We start from the raw sequence: 18,554 nt of genomic DNA, 5'->3' as shown, positions 1-18,554 counted from the left end.
TTCAACACAACATTTTAACATCTTCGTGGACGTCTAGTGGATAATTAATAACGAACTTCCGAATTTATATATTTATATACTAAATAAATGTTCAATAGATGGCGCTAGAAATAACTTAGAAGAAACTAGGACATTAAATGTTGAGGAATTATGATAACTGTAAAAATTCAATTAAAATAGTCAAATTAAGTTCAGAATTGTATGAAATTAGATTAAGTTATAAAAGTACAATAAATCATTAATTAGGATATAGCATGAATATGCAGCATAAAAAAGAGCGCCAGAATTGTTGAAACAAAGGAATTGAAGTACTAGATTCGACATTTGTCGTAACGAAATCATAAAATTTAAATCTACATTTTTGTGATACACAATTTTTTGATCTTACCTGTGAGATCGCATTAGAGTTTATAGTACTGAAAGAACTTGTTGCTCGCAGAAGAGCTAAAATAATCGTGAAATAAACATCATTAAAAGAATTAAGTTAAAGAAGTTTACATATGTACCATTAAATTTAAGGTGTGTAGTATGAAAATATTGTAAAATAATAAGCATAAATTAATTAATTAAAGAATTATTAGCAAAAGTTAAAAGCATATGAAGAATTTGAACAATTTTTAAAAGAATAAAATATTATTAAGCTTTGTGGGTGTATTCAAGGACAGAATTTTTCGCCATCGTACAAATAAATAAAAAAAATATTAAATAAATTTCTTATAAGAATCAATTAATGCTTTGTTTAATTTAAAAGCCATTGAGCTTTTTGGTAAGTTAGAAAAAAAGTTATGCAATTTAAGTATGAAGTTATAAAAAAAAATAGAAAGTAAACAGTGAACAATAAAGTCAGTGTCAAAAACGTGTGTAGCATAATAAACATAATGGTCGAGAATAAGCTAATTTTTATGGAACTAAATTCGTCATTAATGATGGTCAAAAATAAATAAAAAGCTTTTTTAAAAAAGTGATTCATGCGAAAAAAGAATTCAATTCTTGTGTAGTGTAAGATGAATAATTCTTCAATGACATCATATCACTTAACAAGAAAAACTCAATACATACTTGCAATTCAAGTTTTTTTTGCTTTTCTTCTTTTTACACTATATATCCACCTCAGATGTGAGATGTTAAGTAATACGTATACCTACATTTTTTTGTTTACTTTTCTCCATTGACTGACTGAGTATTTACGTATATGGAGACTTCATGTACACAAAAATATTATAATGTGTATTATTTTCAAGTTTATTATTATATTTGGCATTTAATTTTTTTTTTGCGTTATTTCATTACATTATTTTTGATATTTCAATTACAAAGGATAAATTTTTGCGCGTCTCTATAAACGAAAGACTTCAATTAGCGATATGATTGAAATATCAAGGAAATATTTGATAGAAATCTTTCTATCACTTCTTCTCATAATAAATGTAAGTACAATTATTCATTACTAATTAATAAATTACTGTTGTTATTAATTCAAGTGCATTTTTACAATGTTATGTGACAAATCAATTAAATTATATTATTATATACTTTAAGTATCTCAATTGAGTTCACGATCATTAAGCAAATTTTAGAAACTATATAAAGATTTATAAACTGCTAAATATGCTTTTTGAATAAAAAATTTTGTGGTGCTCTTCTGTATTTATCTCAAGTCATAACGCTGGCTAACCCGGTTTCCTACTTTATTCAACATAATTAATGATGATATGAGTTTTGAGCATTATATAAACAATTTAAAAATGGGACTCTTTAAATTATTCATAAATATTCATGTCGCGTAAGCATGATTTGATATATATTGGTAGATAAAGTAGATAGCTCGTACGTTTCTTTCACTTACGAATCTTGTACGCAGCAATACGTATGATTCTTTTACATAACAATACTTACATTTATTTTACATATGTACAAATTTTTACATGTCAAAAAACGTACGTTTCTTTTACATAACAATACATACGATTATTTTACATATCAATACGTATGCTACTTTTACATAACAAAACGTTCGTCTATTTTACTTAACAATGCGTACGTCAATTTTACGTAACAATACGTACGTTTCTTTTACATAACGATACGTACGTTTCTTTTACGTATGTTTAAAACATAAACGCAAGAAATCATCATTATTTTATTAAATTAATCGTGGATTATAACTAATAATTATACAATATTGCATGATAATGATGAATAGATGAGATAAAGTGTTCATATAACATTAAATATCTCACATTCTTTTACAATTGAAATCATAAGCAGTATTCAATATTTAAAATAATTGTGAATTCTAATGTACATCTAAATATAAATATTTGCATTATCCGTTTACTTAAGAATTTGTACATATGTATTTAGATGAATCTAACGTTTTCATCTTAAACATTTAATTTTGCTCATTCCCTAATAACATGCTCAGACGCACTGATTAAATGAAATGTGTTGATTATTCATTAATAACGCAAAAGGCTCATTAAAGAAATATTTACATCCGATTTTTACAAGAAATTTAATTCAATTGCTGTAGAATTAATTTTCAATGATTCAATCAATATACAGCATTATTCAAATGAATCAATTGATGCTGCATAGATGCAAATTTCACATCGATTATGCAAATATAATCAATATAAAAATATGAACCTTCCCAATCTTTTAACAAGGCATGTGCGAAATAAATGTTTTGTTAAATCTGCGACTTCCAAGAAGATTTAAGAATAGCATCGAGACTCAAAACCCATCAAAAAATCAGGTTTTTGCGAAAATTAAAACGTCAGAAATCAGCATGTGGTTGCGATATATTTTCCATAAATATTCTAGAGCAGACATCCAAAATCAACACAAACAAATCTTGTAAAAATGCACTCGAAATTAATTTTATGCGCAAAAAAAAGAACGATTCATTCATTTAAAAAAAATATATAATTAAATTAAATAGGTTAACACAGAGGAAACAGATTTTGCGCCGCTTGTATCAGCGACATGTAAAGCTGGCTCTATGAATATTAAAGTTCTCTTTAATAGTCCATATAATGGAGCAATTCACGCAAGGGATTTTAGAAATCCTTACTGTATGACATTTGGTAATGGAAGTAATGTCTTATCAATGAGTCTCAATCTATTAGCAAAACAAGGAGCATCTGATTATTGCGGTATACTTGTCAGTAACGTAAATGAAGATGTAAGAACAGCTACTTAATTCTTTAAATTTGATTAAAGATGATTTAACACTTTTTTTCTACCCAAAATAAATCATTAGAAAACCGAAGAGAGATCAGTTCAATTAGCTGTAAGAGTTCATCGTACTTTAGAGTTAGCTGAAGATAAATTTTATATCATAACGTGTGGAAAGCCAACATTACCAAAGTAATTTTCAAGTCATTAAACTTATTGCCAATAATTAATTAATTTATCACCATTTTTGTAACATTAACAGAGACGACAACTCGCAAGTTGTACTCAAATTCTTCGAGGACGATCGTCGTGTGCGTGAATTATTTAGGTGCAATGAAAAGTAGAAAATAATATTTAAATTCCAGTCTCAAATTTAAAAGATACAAATTTTGGAAATTAGGTATGGCTTTGTTTATGTCTGCATACTTTTTTTAACAATACAAAAAAATTAGCATTCCATTGTATGTTCAATAATGTATGCCAAAAAATAAATTTTTTGTTTCGTTTGCAGCATATGGCAGAGAGTACGTACTAAAGGCTGAAATTAACCTACAGTCAAATGACACACACCTTTATCGTGGGATTAAAGTGAGGAGTTGTTTAGCTTTTAATAAGAAGAACAATAGTTATCCTTTAATCGATGATCGTGGATGTTCAACAGATGGAATTTTGTCAAGATTCATGCCAAGCAGTGATGGATTGACTGCAACCTCTATGATTGGTGAGTCAAAGGTCTTCAAGGACATTTCAGTTGTCAATCTATTTAACGGCTGCTTTTTATGATTGGCTAGTCTTATTACTACTGATTTTTACTAAAGGTTGTTTGCAGTATATTAAAGTTCAATGCTTACCTTGTGACTTTTATGCGAAATTTCTTCATCTTTCTTAATTCTCAAGAAACCAGTTTATTTCCTGAAAATGCTGGGCTTCCTTCATGTCTGCTCTGTCCATTGAACTCTAATGAATTTCTTTTCACTTTGTCAAGTCTTGTTCCTACACCAAATGGCTCTTTTTTAATAAAATAAATAAATTTCGAAATAACATTTTGAGGTTAAAATGAAAAACATCCAGAAAGAATTTCCAATGGTTACTAAATGTCATTTTGATTCCAATTAAAGCCATGCATTTCAAATGATGACAACATGAGTTTATTTGCACAATTTGTTTCGAGCATTGCCCGTAAACGTTCATGTTGCGTTACACATTTGTAACTTTTTATATCATTTATGAAATTTTTTACTATTTTATTGTTTAGATGAGACCATGCATGTAGGCACTTTGGTTATATATAATTAAAAAATTTCTTTTTATTTTCATCATGTAGCGTCAATGTTTAAATTCCCAGAAGGAGCTGAACTTCACATACAATGCTCAGTGAGTTTATGTACTGACAAGTGCCCAGATGATGAAAAATGTGTCGATACAAAGTCATCATTTAGAGATGAAGACAAGTCAGATGTAGTCTTAGCAGCAACAACAGTCTTTGTGTTAGATCCAGCAGAAATAAGCCGATCAGCTGCATTATGTGATGCAACAGGAATAAGACCACATTGGTTGCTGTGGCTTGCAATCATCTTAGGAATTTTATTCTTAATTATGCTCTTAATGAATTTGTTCCTTTGTACAGCCATGTCATGTTCATGCGCAAGAACTGAAGTAATTGAAAAAGAACCATCCATAATTGAAGAATATGATCCATACAGAAGTTGGCATGGAAGCCAATATGGCTCAAGATATTCTATAAATGGAAATGGAATGAAAGGTTACAATAATAGTGGCGGTTCAACAATCCACTCTAATCGAACAATTGATTCCGATTATGCCATAGTTCATAGCCGACCAGGTTCATCTCGACGAATGTGAAGAAATAAAGCCTTATCACTATGCCTTTATTACATCACTTCAATTTAATTTCAATTAATAATGCCTGTGTCACGAAAGTACTTACTAAATCTTTTGAACGTAACATTATTAAGCAAAGTATTAATAAATATCAACATGACTCTACTTCCATTTATAAAAATCATATATATACTTCCTCATGTGAAATGTACTGCACTTTAATTTCTCTTAATCCCTCATGAGACGAAAAAATAACTTTTTGAGCGCATTTTTCAAGGCAAAGAACTATATTGTCTATTGTTTGTCCATTGCCTTCGATAATAAGCGTTTGAGATATAATCTCTTGCTTGGTCAAACAAGTCTTACGTTACGTATTTTTCATCTACGTAAAGAAAGTCTAACGTTACGTATTTTCCACGTACGTAAAGAAAGTTTTACGTTACGTAATTTTCGACTACGTATAATAAGTCTTACGTTACGTATTTTTCAACTACGTAAAGAAAGTCTTACGTTACGTAATTTTTACGTAGAATTAACCTTACTTATTGACAAATTCTTTGAGAGGAAAATGTGCTTCCGCCAGTCTTTCGACTCTAGTTTCCATCCGTCCATAATAGAAGAATTTTTTTATTATTAAAGTTACTTAAGAGATATATGATTAATTAAGATACCTTAATTATAAAAAAATAAGAATTTTCGAAGAAAATTAAAAATAATAAATGTTAATTGTACTTAATTCTGATGAATGCTAATATAAGTGTAAATAAATTGAAAAATAAAAAAAATGGATCAAACAAGCAGTTAGTTCATTTATTTCTATTCCTATTAATCTCTTTATTCATCTTACTTTTTTTGCTTCTTAATTCTTTTATCCATTTTTTAAAAATCCGTAAAACATTCATAAAGTTAATATCTAATAATTATAATAAATCTTATTGCTGTGTATCATGAAACAAATTTTGTAGTCTTGTTAACTGTGATTGCTTTGGTTGCTGAGTAGTTGTAGGCGATGGCAAATAATTTTTTGGTTGTGCATTGCTCGAGAAATTAATTGTACGTAATACCGTCCAATTATTATTCGAAGCTGATTGAGATCGTTTTGGCGGTGATGCATAAAGAGCTTTGGCAATTACTCTCTTTCCTGTCCAACGTTTAGCAATGAACTTGAACCTCTCGATTGCAATTATTAGTAGAGCAATTGACCTGGAAAATATACATCACATTATTACCAGCATGCAAAATACATTCAGCGAATGTGAAGAAAAAATAAAAATAAAAAGGTGTTAAATAAAGAATCAAGTAGGTGGATGTACGTTGGCATGACCGGTCAGTAAACTAGCTTTGAATTGTCTAAAAACGAATTAAATTTCTTGAAGCTCAACAACCGTTAACGACTAAGAATTTCTTCCGAGATCCCAAAAATGGTAAAAATAAATAAAAAGGAATTATCAATTAGATCAGTAAATAGCTATGAATAAAACTTATTCATGGAAATTGATGGTAAATAGCCGTTTATAGAATTGAGGAAATTCTTTTTGGATTACTTATTAAGTTTACGTAATAATTCTTACGTATACGCAATAAAAATTACGTATTTCAGAAAATTTAAAAAAATTATGGCCGTTATTTATCACAAGATTCTTGCTTTCCCATAACACCAACTTAGAATGCATGCTTTGCACACAAAAGAGTGATAATGAAGGGATATAAGTATTTAATTTACATACCTAAATGTCTTTCGTTTCTTAGAGTCCGCCTTGTAAAGTGTGTGCGGCGGTGAACCAATTGTCGTGGCTAATGTAATTAAAAGGAATTTCTTCTGGAATACGAGTGCTTTACGGAAACTCTCGCTACGCATAAATCGTGCTATTAAATAATTGTTTTGTTCTTCCAAATCTCTCATGTCGTGGTAATTTTGAACTAAATTATTACTTCTTTCATATTCTAAAACTTTCTGCTGTAATTCATGTCTTTCTGTTAGTAATCTTTTGAGTGTTTCAGCAATTGGCGCAGAATCATCCAACATATTGTTATATCCATCCAATTCATCAAATTCATTATTTCCTCTCGTATAATTTCGTTCTCGTACCTTATTAATCTCTGTCCGTAGCGTTTGATTATCATTCAAATGTTTATGTACTTCGCGTTTCAATTGATCAATGTAACTTTGTTGATCGGATAACGTTTTCTTAAATCGTTCTCGTTCTCGATCGACAACAGACTGTAAATCCATCACACGATCTTTCTCAACATCATTTTGAGATGTTAACATTTTAATTTCACTTTTAAGACGTTGAATCATTTCAGATTCAAGCTCTAGATCATGCATTCTTTGTGCTTTATTAAAGATCAAATTACTATCAAAAGATTTGGTTCGTTGAACGCCACTAAGATGTGATGACAATGAAATCATTTTATTCTTTTCAGTTTCAAGTAATCGCTTTAATACCGACTCATTTTCCAATGCTGCTTTCAGTCTCATATTCATTGACTCGATTAACTTTGCATCTTGTGAATGAAACTCACTAAAATGTTTCTTTTCTTCTTCCAGCTCATTCGAAAGTGCTAAATATTTTGCCTTTTGTTCTTCCAATTCCATTTTTAGCTTCTTTATTTTGTCGCTTACTCGATTGTTGTCTTTTCCGCCTAATTCTTCAATTTCCGAATTGATTTCATTTTCACTTTCAATTGCCTTAATAATCTTCCCGTCCAATTCAGCTGCATAATTAAGCTCATCATCTAATTTTGATGCAATTTCAGCTATCGAGTAACGATCAATATTCTCATCAATACCATCATTGCTTTCTTTCTTTAACGATTCTACCTCATTTGCCATTTCATGCAAATCAATCTTACATTTTTCTAATGAAAATGTTTTAACGCACAGCTCGTGTCTTAGACTCTCAATATCATCTTCCAATTGCCGATTCGTTTCCAACAGTTTATCGCATTGTTCTGCTTTGCTTAGCAATTGTTGTTCATTTTTTACATAACTCAAGAGGTCAAGTTCCAATTTTTTCAGCATTGTTTCTTTCTCTACCATCACATCATCATAGGATGAGACTTGCTTCTTCAAATTTTCCAAATCAACTAGAACCCGCTCATTATCCCTACATTTATTTTTCATAACAACCAAATCTTCTGACAATTGATTGATTAGATCTTCTTTCCCATTCAATAAATCACGCAAACTTTCCAGATCTTGTGTCTGTGACTTGAGATTCAATTCCAAATCTTGAATTTTTAACATAAAATTTGTCAATTCGCCTTCCTTCTTTTTTAATTCATTCTCAAGGGCGTTCGATTGAATAATATTCGATTGTAGTTTCTCTATTTCCTCATTAATGGCTTTTTTCTCCATTTTGGTATCTTCATACAATTTTATTTTCGATTCTAATTCTAACTTTAGCTCATTTATTTGTTTATTCTGATCATCAATTGTTGTTTTAAGTTTCTGTATCTCTTCATTAGCATTTTTCAACTCGTGCTGTGTTTTATCATGCTCAGCGGAAAAGTCACCTAATGAACTAAATTCTATTTTTCTAGGAATTATGTGGGATGGCATTTGCATGTGTGATTGATCTTGTGATGTATTACATGTTGCTTTATCTGTTAATATCTCATTAGTTGATGACATTGTTGAATCTAAATTTGATACTTTAAGCTCATCCTATGAATAAGGAAAGAAAAATAATCAATTTTAACGGTCATTCAGAATTTAAAATCGTGAAAAGTTCAAAAATTGAACTTGATTTGTTTCAAATAATAAAAATACGTTAAACTCACAATTTTGTGTTCAGTAAAATTAATTTGATTTGGCTGTTGGACTACTTTTCTGAGGATATCAGGCTCATCATACTCTGATATCATTGTAAGGAAGCCACTGCCAGTGAATTTTGAATTATTCATTTGAGTACTTTGTTTTGACATTAAGCTACTTGTCATTAGAGAAATTTGTTCCTTAAGATTATCAATCTCTTCATTCTTTTCAGCAATCATCGTTTCCATAAGATCAGGAATCATTGCTTTATTGATCATTTCACTTTTCATCTTATTTTTAAGTGTCTCAATTTCATTGTCTTTATGCTTCAGATCATTATTCAGTTTCTCATAAAATGACTTATCGCTATCACTTCCTTGAGCCAATTGTTGATCTTGCTTCTCAATAATTGTCTTGCTGTGTTCGAGCAGTTGATTTAAATTCGATATCTGTTTGTCTCTTGCTGATAGAATTTCTTTCAGACTTGACAATTCATTATGAAGATCATGAACTCTCAAAGTCAAGTCTGATGTATTTTGTTTGTTCAATTCTTCCGCACGAATTCTTTGCTCGTCAAGCCTTGTTTGGAGTGACGAAATTTTTATTAATTGCTCTGACATCCGTTCTTGTAATATATCCTTCTCTTGTTGCAATTCCTAGAATAGAGTGAAAGAAAAGAAATAGCTGTCATTAGTTTTAGTTGTTGTCATTAGCACACAAGCGTGCGAGAGAAAAGTCATGCTGCGGGAAATATATCATTTACAAGTAAGAATGTCTCCATGATGTTCTATGTAGCTTGAAAGAGTCTTGAGTTCATTTTTGAGCATAATTTGAATAATTTTTGTCCGTTAAGTTTTCAAATATTTTTTGACCGTTATATTTTTGATCACTTTAAATCCAAACACAATCTTCTCAAATAACAATGAAATGCAGAACATATTGAAGTAAGAAGTAATCGTCAGGCATAATAAACAAATGCTGCAGTTAGCGTCTGAAAATCACGTTAATAACAAAATACATACGGGTTCACACTCACAAAAACTTTCTTTGAATACATTCACAGTCATTCTAAAAATAATATCACACATAAATCCATAGAGAGCATATGACTGTGTATGAGAAGAAAATTGAATTGCGGAAGCCGAAAAAAAATATTTATTTCATGATCACATCACAAATTTTCTACTTACAAATATATTGCCAGAATTTTCCATTTCTCATCAGCTATTACGACTTGTGAACACTATTATCATAATAAGCAGGCAATGAATGATGGAATTGTGTAATTAAAATTTATATCTTTGGCTTAGAACTTGAGAGAAAATCGAGAAACACAAAAATACTAGTGACTTCCTCAAATTGTAGATTGAAAAGAAATTGTATATTAAATTGAAAATCATGCAAATGTTAGAGCTTCTCATTCTCATACAAAAAAAAAGCCGAGAATTAATGTATGTGTCTCATAGCGTTTGTATATATGCAGGCATGAGCTATTATCAATTTATAAATCAAAAAAATTTAATACTCACATTGAAATTATTTTTCATCTCACTCAGCGTCATTTCTAGATCAGTCACTTTTTTAACGGTCGCTTCCTCCATTCGATTATGTTTTGATAATTTCTCTAATATTCTCTGTACTTCCTCAAATGGAAGTGATATACCGTCAGTTGGAGGTTTCCATAATTTGATTGGACTTCTGTCTGACGCGTCAAGATCAAAACCTTTTGAAACATCTTCTGAAGGACTACTGCAGGCAGTACCTGAACATGCTGACGAAAGTGCATGAAATGCTTCCAACGTCTTTGTCTTTCGATCCATTAACATCTCAATGGTCTTTAATTGTGTTGTCATCTGCTCATAAAGCAGCTTTTGTTCATTTGATGGTTTCAAAATTTTCAATTGATCTTCAAGGCCTTTAATTCTCTCAATATATTCATTTTCTTTATCCAAATCCGATTCATTCTTCTCATCTTGCAGGTCAATAATTTTTTCAAGCTTTTCACATTTTTCGACCAAAACATTCTCGTTGAGTGTCTTCGTCTGAATTTGCGACTCCAAATCGCTTATGATTTCTCGTAAATCAAAAACTTTTTCTATCGATGCCTTAAGATCTTCTTCGGATTTATTCTTAAGTACTGACAAGCTCTCTACTTGTTCCGTTAACTCTTTAATTTGCTCTTCACAACTGGCAATCTGTGGAATGTTAAAAAATATTAAAGCATTTCTTGAATGTTAAGTAGCTTCATCTACTTACATAATCAACAACAAATTTAGGATCTACGTTCTAAAATAATTTTGAAAATGTGTGCGAAAAAACAATTAATTAAACTAAATTTTTGTGTGTGCCATAGAATAGAGATAGACATAAATTACTAGAAGTTATTAGACAGTTTACCTTCTTTTCAAAATTCTGAATTGCCGATTTATCCTTGTCCTTGTTTTCTTTCTCCTTCAAACTAATTCGCAGTTTTTCAAGCTCTTTTGAAAATTCATCTCTCTCAGCATCTCTCTCTGCTGCTTGCTCATCCAAAAACTTCTTATTGGATTTAAGTTGCTTATCAGCTACTTCCAACTAGATATTTTAAAGTAATAAGATTTTAGTGTTATTATCTTAAAATATAACTAATAGCAGGTAAAAATTTTATCATGTCTTCGCATGTCAAAGCATGTGCATCACGCACGTGCATGTGAATGAATCACATTGAATCAATGATCGTTAAAAATGAAAAATTTGAATTTTCATGACAAAATTTGAACTTAAATTGAACTTTGAACTTTCAAATTAAATTTGACCGTTAAATTTCATCAAATTTCCCGTATTTAACAGCACTTAATTACCTGTTTCTGTAAGTCTTCACGTAGTTTTTTCTCACTATCAATAAAATAATCAGTTTCGCGACAAAAGTCTTCAATCAACTGATAGAGTACGACTGCGTTATCAAAATTTGTAGGCTCTGCGAGAAGCTCTTTGGCTTTATTATGAACACTTTTTAAAGAGTTATGATGCTTATGACTTGGACTTATTGTGCCAAATCCTTCTGTGTAGATTTCCTTTTGAATTATTGGTGAATCAAATTTTTGAACTCCATTTTCATGAATTTTTCTTGGTCCGTAGCCGTTGTTCATTCCTTCTAGGAATATCGGTAAACTTTGAGCTTCCTTACAAAATTTTTCGCTGTTATCATTTTTGTTACACATTTCTAATGATTGATAATGGCACCTCAATCCGTCTTCTTCTTCACAACTGTCTGCTTTATTATCATCAATTTTCTCTATACATGCAAATGATTTTTGATTCCGTTCTTGTATTTGCTCTGATAATTCCAAAATATTGTTTGCTTCTGTTCTTAAACGATTTAAACAATCCACAATGTTAATTTGAACAGACCCATCGTTTTGTTGTTCTGGTGAATTGGATATGAAATCTAATAACTTGGGATCTTCCACAATCGCAAGTAAAGTTGATATGTCTGGTTTGTAAGCTAAGAGTCTTTTTGATGATATTGTTGATACATTTAGTTCATCTTTTGTTGAATTGAATGTTATGTTAAGATCTTCATCGTATTGGTTAAAGCATTTAGCCAGCTCACAAAGTGTAAATCTTAATGATGCTGACAATTCCCTCAAATTGTCCCTTTCATTTAGAATCTTTCCCAGATCTCGGTGCTGATCGAAATTGTTTTGTCGCTTCATTCTTCTCTGCACTTCAATATCACTATCGCTCTTAATTCGTGCCATCTAATGAATAACAAATGAGCGACAAATGTTTGTGAATTAATTAACATACTTTATACACAATTTATGGAATCTAATTACCTCTTCTTCATGCTTTATTTTCAACTGAGCTATTTCCAATTGATTTGCGGCAGTCAATTTCTCCCTCAATAAGATTAATTCCGGTGGCCAATTTGAATCGTCTCGGAAGTTCTCTGACAATAAACTCTGTTGAGAATAAGGAAGCGATGTCAATAACGTTGATATTGAACAAATGAGAATTTGATAAGGAATAGTGATCAGTTAAAGTTTTACTAATATGTTAATTTAAATAAAAATAAATAAGACACACAGAAAATAGCAAGCCTGTGCTCTGTACAGACTCAGAATGTGAATAATTCTGACTGCTTTACATTATTTTAAGCATTTTATCTTAATATGTTTATGCTTGGTGAGATAAGAACTTTTGTGATTCATTTTATGCTGATTTTATCTAGTTTTGTTGTAAATTCACACATATTTATCTTTAAAAATTTCATTGTCGTGTATAATTAACAAAAACGAAGCTGATTTAATTCAGACTTTTTGTTTTTTTTCGTCAAAATAATAAATTCCTGCATTGTATTACAATATTTTCAAACAAAAAATCACTTTTGTATATATAAACAGCCTTAAACTCATCATTATTGGATATTCTACAATGTATAGACACAATTCCTCACAACTTATCAACACTTTTCACTACTTTACCTAATTATTTTTAATTAAAACCTTTTTAATTATGAGATTATTAAAATAATCTGTATGAAGTGTACACTTAATAAAATTTGTGACTTATTTACGCATATGCTCCCTTGCGTTTAAATTTCTAAAAATAATTTACATGCTTCCCGATCGTTCATCTCTCACATATACACAATTCGCTCACATGTGTTCTTGTTTATTTTCTTTCATTTTTTTGATGTCTCTTGAGCATTTCTCGAGGAAAATTCGATTATTTTTGTGTGATTTTCGAACTGAGATTCTCCAAAATTTATTCTGATTCTCTTGGCATTAGAAAGCATCTTTTTTTACTTACTTGTATGTTCTTCTCTATTTCATGTAAAACATCTTCTCTGGCCAGTATCACTTGTTCTTTTAACGATCTCTCATAATCTGCTTTTATTTTCTGAAGTTCGTTATAGGCATTAAAATCGTTAGGAATATTTTCTAATTGTGATTCTTTTGCGGAATGGTGTGACTGTTAGAATATGAATAGGAATGACGAGAAAGAGTTAGAATTAGTATTGTTAGGACACACATTAGATTTTGGGAAAATTGTTTAATTATTTTAATTTTGTAAGTTACAAACACCAAAGTGACGTATGACGTAGACAATATACGTACGTAATCTAGTACGTAAAACGTACGTATTCTAATACAAAATACGTACGTTTATCACGTAATAAAAAATACGCACGTAATTTCCATTTTACGTATTCTGAAAAACGTAAATTTTTAAACTACAAATTTCCGTTAAACTACTTACAGCGTAATCGTCTGTCAAAATATCATCTACGTCTTGATTTGTTGATTCAATTTTTCTAGAATGAATAGACTCGTTCATAGATAAAACTTCTTCCGTATACTCTTTTCCTAAATCTTGACACCGTTTTTCAAAATATTCTCGAAGTTCCTTCATTTCGTTTGCATGCTTAATCTCTAATTCTTTTTTCAGCTCTTCTATACAAGACGAATCACTCTTCACAGAACTTAGCAATTGCCTTAATTTATTGATTTCCAATTCCGTTTCTTTTCGTTCTTTTGCAATATTTTCTTGAAACCTTGACATTTCTTCTAGATGTGTATTTTTAAGCAAATTGATTTCGCATTCAATGAAGGACTCAAATTTTGGCCATAAATGGTCAAAATTTGGTGCATTTACTATTTCACTGGATAGTGATTTCTTGAAGTCATCGACCCTTTGGGAAAATACTTCAATTCTTCCTGAATGCAATGACTTTAAAGATTCTTCTGATGCCAACTTAGACTTCAATAGTTCAATTTCCTGACTTAATTTGGCTCTTTCTTGAGATGATTCTTGTAATTGATTTTGAAGAGACTTGATGTAAGTTGCGCGATCGTAAAACTCACTATCGACATCAAAAATCTTTGAATTCAGGTAATCATTCATGGTTCGATATTCTGTACTGGTTGTTGCTATACTATTTAAAGCCGTTTGATTTTCCTTGAAAATTTCTTGCGAATCTAATTGGTCATTAAAGTCATTCGACTCAGCACCTCTGTCAATTACTGTATCTTGTGCCTCACTTTGATCATCAAACAAGTTACTTTTAAGGATGTTTCTCACTAAACTTCCCTTTTCAATCTTATCTTGCATCATGATTGGAGGGATGACTTTTATTGGTTCCTTTTCTCTTGACTCTGTTTCTGATTCCTCTGTTATATCGTCAAGTATATCATTCAAAAAATCAGAACTAATTTTTTCCATTCTCTTAATAGAAGCTTTATCAAGAGATGTGGATTGAGCAGTCACTCCAACACTTTCCCGCGATTGCTCAACTTGTTGCGGTGAAGCATTAACATCATTAAACTTCTTTAACGAACTTATGCTAACTTTTTTATCATTAATAAAAATTGTATCTTCTGTTGAAGGCGATAATTCCTTATTACTGGCACTAACATTTAAAGGCACTTTAATATCACTGTCTATTCCATCATCTGCTGATGTAAAATGTTTTGCAATATTATCTAAAGCTAGAATCTCATCCACATTATCGTCAAATAGCTTTAAATCGTCATTCTCGTGGATGATTCGATTGTGTTCATGCTGCTCATCCTTCGTATCATTTAAAAATATAGGAATATCATCTGAATCGTCGAAATCTGAATCACTAATGTCTTCTAATCTCGATATATCTTCAATTATTTCCTCCTCTACGCTCTCATCTGTATCATGCTTTAAACGATCCATTACTTCAAATCATTACTATGAAAAGCTGCACCTAAAACAATCAATTGTATTCATATTATATACTTATTTAAAGCACTTTTTTTGTGTTACACATAAGATTTGAGTTGATCATGCATTAAAAATACTTTTGAAATTGGGTAAAATGTAAAAATAGCGACTTAATGCGCCGATCACTCAACATTATATTTACTTTAAAAATTCTATCTTTATCACTTTATGATCAATCAACTTCCAGTGTAAATATTATTATGTCTTTAATTCCATAAATAGACTTTTCAATAGTTTAACAAAAATACAAGTTTTTTATGTTATGAATTATGTTTCTATGGAAATTTTTTAATAAACAAATCATAGTTTGCTATTTATTCCGTTGTAATGCTTACAGAACTTTCACTACTTTTTCTCCAAATGTTTAATCGATATTTCCTGTTGACGTTGCTATAGAATTCACGAATTTTAATTAACTATAACTTAGTTTTTCGAGATTTTATTTAGTTATGTAAAATTCCTCTGCATTTACTGTTTATAGTCGTTTTGAATTAGGTATTTTGAAATTAATGTAAAAATTTGAATTTTTCATAACCGTTACTGTTTTACACAATGATCGGTGGTTATGCTGTTGATTCTTGTTGCAACATGTGGTTTCTTTGTCCTAGGCTTGTTCCTTCCTGACTTTTTGATTCTCATTTTTCAAGGATTTATGCTGCAACATGATGTTTATGCTCCTGAACCCTTATAAATCAGCACAACATGAAAATACACTCAAAGATGTACAGCATGCAAATGTGGGCATGATATGAGTGATAAATGTGTATAGGTATTTTGGGCTCTAGCTTTTTATCAGATTTGAGATCTACACAGTCAGGATTAAAGAGTCGTACGAATCAGTTGTCTTTTAAATAAAGTGAGAAGTGAATAAATTGGATTTAATTAAGTTAATTATTTTGATACTCTAAGTCTGTAACTTTTGGAGACATTTTGGTGCTGAAACGTTAATTTGTGAGCACGTGCTACTTAAAATATAACGGAAATTGACAAAAAATTGTCTTAATTGTAGATTTAATTAAAATTAATTTTTACAAAAAAACATTAATTTAACATGTAGGCTAACCTTGGACGACTATTCTCATTATTCATAAAATTAGAAGCATTTTTGTCGAAAAATTCGGATTAAGTAACAAATTTTCAGTGTCAGAAATCGAGTTTGTTTTTGAAATTTTGGCTTAATTATAATGTTTTACATTTATACATCAAAATGTTCGTTTTCAAAAACCATACAGGAAGTTTTTAATATTACCATCAGGAGAGAAAAAAGCGAATTCCAATATCCAAATTATGTCAATATTTAAAGAAAATCCTAATTTGAATCATAAATTTCGCAATTTCCCATCGATATTTTGTTCTTTTCCTCAAAGTAGATCACATCTTCTTAAAGCTACTCAGTACACTTTCATTGAATCGTAGAATTGATTTTAATCATAAAGCTGTTTATCTTATCATATCGTAAATTGAATAATTCGCTGAAAATTATGTAGTAAATCACAAAGTGAAATTCTTTAGCGCAATATTTCTATGGATGAGCATAATTCACTTACGGGTCGGTCTGAGGCTGTATTATATTTTATGATTGCCTTGTTCTGAGAGGCACGTTTTGGCAAATTTCATTGTTCGACGTCATCCTACTTATCGTTGGTCGTACAGATCAATGGTGTTCAATGACCTCCAAATTCAACATCAAAATGAGCATAAACCGTTTGCAACGGTGCAGTCAGGATACATGATCGCTTGTTGTCAAAGCGGGAGGGCAATGGTGTCCTAGTGATTCCATTGTGCTTGAAAAATATTAGTCATACATGGAGACATATACGTAGCCAACGAGATCGTTTAACTGAAACTGCACATGGTAGGGGGTTCATAGCCGAGATACACAGTTTGGTAAACACTAGATTATGCCTTTGAGGTTATCATGCAGAAATTTGACTTAATTTTCTTCATGAACAGCATAACGAGTCCGCCAGAACATCCTACTTGTAGGCGTGTTTCCGATATACGGTGTCCTGAAGGCAGCAAGATGACTGATTTTGAACCATTTTTACGACAAAAAATCCAATTCACCGTATTAAGCCTCTCGGGCTTATTGAAAAATATAAAAATGCCTACTAAGATTTTTCAATGTCTTGACATATTCTCGAGATTAGATTATTCCGGGAAATCCCGAAAAAATAATTTCCTGATCTCATTCGCGTCAGATCAAGAACTTCTACTCGAATGAAGAAATTCGATAGCCCCTTATTCATAAAGTGCGCTCTATACATTTCAATGATGATTCTGAGGATACATGATGTTGACAAGTTCACTTACGATGAGCTATTCAAATTAGATTTCCGTCGTAAATAAGCAAACGAGAGAAAAGAAAAGAGAGACTTAATATGATTGTTATTGAAGTCAAAAACGTGATTCACTAATAAAATTAATAATTTTCAATAGACAACTGACGATGGGGAAATTTTACGTCATTTCCGTGCTGATAGCAGCCTTCATATTATCAGTATCAGGAAATATAAGAAGAATACGTAGCATCGACCTATCAGCAACACATTCGCTCGTCTCGGAGACAAAATTACCTGGTGAAGTAGTTCCTAACAACTATACACTTGACTTGAGGCCTAATGTTGATGAAGCGACGTTTACTGGAAGTGTTGTGATAGTCGTCACATTCCAAGAACCAACTAATAAGGTTGTTCTCCATGCTTCACATTCACTTGATATTGCAGAAAATGAGATCAAATTGGTCGAAACAGGAATTGATTCCAAGTATATCTGACATTTTGATTCTAATGCAGAAATGCTAACTTTATGAACTTACAGATTAGATCCAGAGAGAAAGTTTGTAAAGGAAAAGGACTTAGATATTCGACGTGTAGATAAGATCATGAAGAAATCAATATTAGAGATATATCTTAAAGATACAGTCAAGCAAGGAACAATTGCCAGATTAGAAATCTCATTCAATGGTAAAATCTACGAAAATTCTGAAGGAATCTTCAAGGGAAGTTACATTGATGGCATGGACAAGAAGTAA

The 18,554-nt window shown here is 30.8% G+C and overlaps 3 protein-coding genes across 3 annotated transcripts; 2 read left to right on the top strand and 1 right to left on the bottom strand.

Moving 5' to 3' along the window:
* The first annotated feature begins 388 nt into the window (after positions 1-388).
* On the top strand, positions 389-5,299 carry LOC139096335 (uncharacterized). The gene is made up of 7 exons (XM_070648032.1): positions 389-519; positions 1,318-1,427; positions 2,945-3,187; positions 3,266-3,372; positions 3,443-3,503; positions 3,691-3,901; positions 4,505-5,299. The coding sequence occupies exons 2-7, from the start codon at positions 1,365-1,367 to the stop codon at positions 5,041-5,043; spliced, it is 1,224 nt and encodes a 407-aa protein (XP_070504133.1). The 5' UTR covers positions 389-519; positions 1,318-1,364; the 3' UTR covers positions 5,044-5,299.
* A 528-nt stretch (positions 5,300-5,827) lies between these two features.
* Positions 5,828-15,993, bottom strand: Plp (Pericentrin-like protein). Its single transcript, XM_070648072.1, has 11 exons — positions 15,856-15,993; positions 13,988-15,503; positions 13,577-13,738; positions 12,601-12,726; positions 11,623-12,522; positions 11,180-11,356; positions 11,039-11,068; positions 10,312-10,977; positions 8,809-9,438; positions 6,750-8,692; positions 5,828-6,225 (listed from the first exon to the last, which is right to left on the bottom strand). The coding sequence occupies exons 2-11, from the start codon at positions 15,470-15,472 to the stop codon at positions 5,955-5,957; spliced, it is 6,390 nt and encodes a 2,129-aa protein (XP_070504173.1). The 5' UTR covers positions 15,473-15,503; positions 15,856-15,993; the 3' UTR covers positions 5,828-5,954.
* A 1,976-nt stretch (positions 15,994-17,969) lies between these two features.
* On the top strand, positions 17,970-18,554 carry LOC139096370 (aminopeptidase N-like). Its single transcript, XM_070648070.1, has 2 exons — positions 17,970-18,286; positions 18,341-18,554. Exons 1-2 carry the CDS (start codon positions 17,970-17,972, stop codon positions 18,552-18,554), a joined length of 531 nt encoding a protein of 176 aa, XP_070504171.1.

Source organism: Chironomus tepperi, unplaced genomic scaffold (assembly GCF_022539635.2).
Source record: "Chironomus tepperi strain 1889 unplaced genomic scaffold, CSIRO-AGI_Ctep_v1 contig_386, whole genome shotgun sequence".
NCBI classification, from domain to species: domain Eukaryota; kingdom Metazoa; phylum Arthropoda; class Insecta; order Diptera; family Chironomidae; genus Chironomus; species Chironomus tepperi.
Note: the sequence above shows the minus strand (reverse complement) of the source record. Positions and strands in the feature narration are given on the sequence as shown.

What these genes read in the sequence shown, in the direction of transcription:
- Plp (XM_070648072.1), bottom strand. Translation starts at nt 15,472, where the DNA reads ATGGATCGTTTAAAGCATGATACAGATGAGAGCGTAGAGGAGGAAATA. An exon ending in AAATAGAGAAGAACATACAA is followed by an intron (nt 12,727 to 13,576) that starts GTAAGTAAAAAA and finishes TATTCTCAACAG; the next exon opens with AGTTTATTGTCAGAGAACTT. An exon ending in ATTTTACTGAACACAAAATT is followed by an intron (nt 8,693 to 8,808) that starts GTGAGTTTAACG and finishes CCTTATTCATAG; the next exon opens with GATGAGCTTAAAGTATCAAA.
- LOC139096335 (XM_070648032.1), top strand. Translation starts at nt 1,365, where the DNA reads ATGATTGAAATATCAAGGAAATATTTGATAGAAATCTTTCTATCACTT. An exon ending in TCAGTAACGTAAATGAAGAT is followed by an intron (nt 3,188 to 3,265) that starts GTAAGAACAGCT and finishes ATAAATCATTAG; the next exon opens with AAAACCGAAGAGAGATCAGT. An exon ending in GGAAAGCCAACATTACCAAA is followed by an intron (nt 3,373 to 3,442) that starts GTAATTTTCAAG and finishes TAACATTAACAG; the next exon opens with AGACGACAACTCGCAAGTTG.
- LOC139096370 (XM_070648070.1), top strand. Translation starts at nt 17,970, where the DNA reads ATGGGGAAATTTTACGTCATTTCCGTGCTGATAGCAGCCTTCATATTA. An exon ending in GAAACAGGAATTGATTCCAA is followed by an intron (nt 18,287 to 18,340) that starts GTATATCTGACA and finishes ATGAACTTACAG; the next exon opens with ATTAGATCCAGAGAGAAAGT.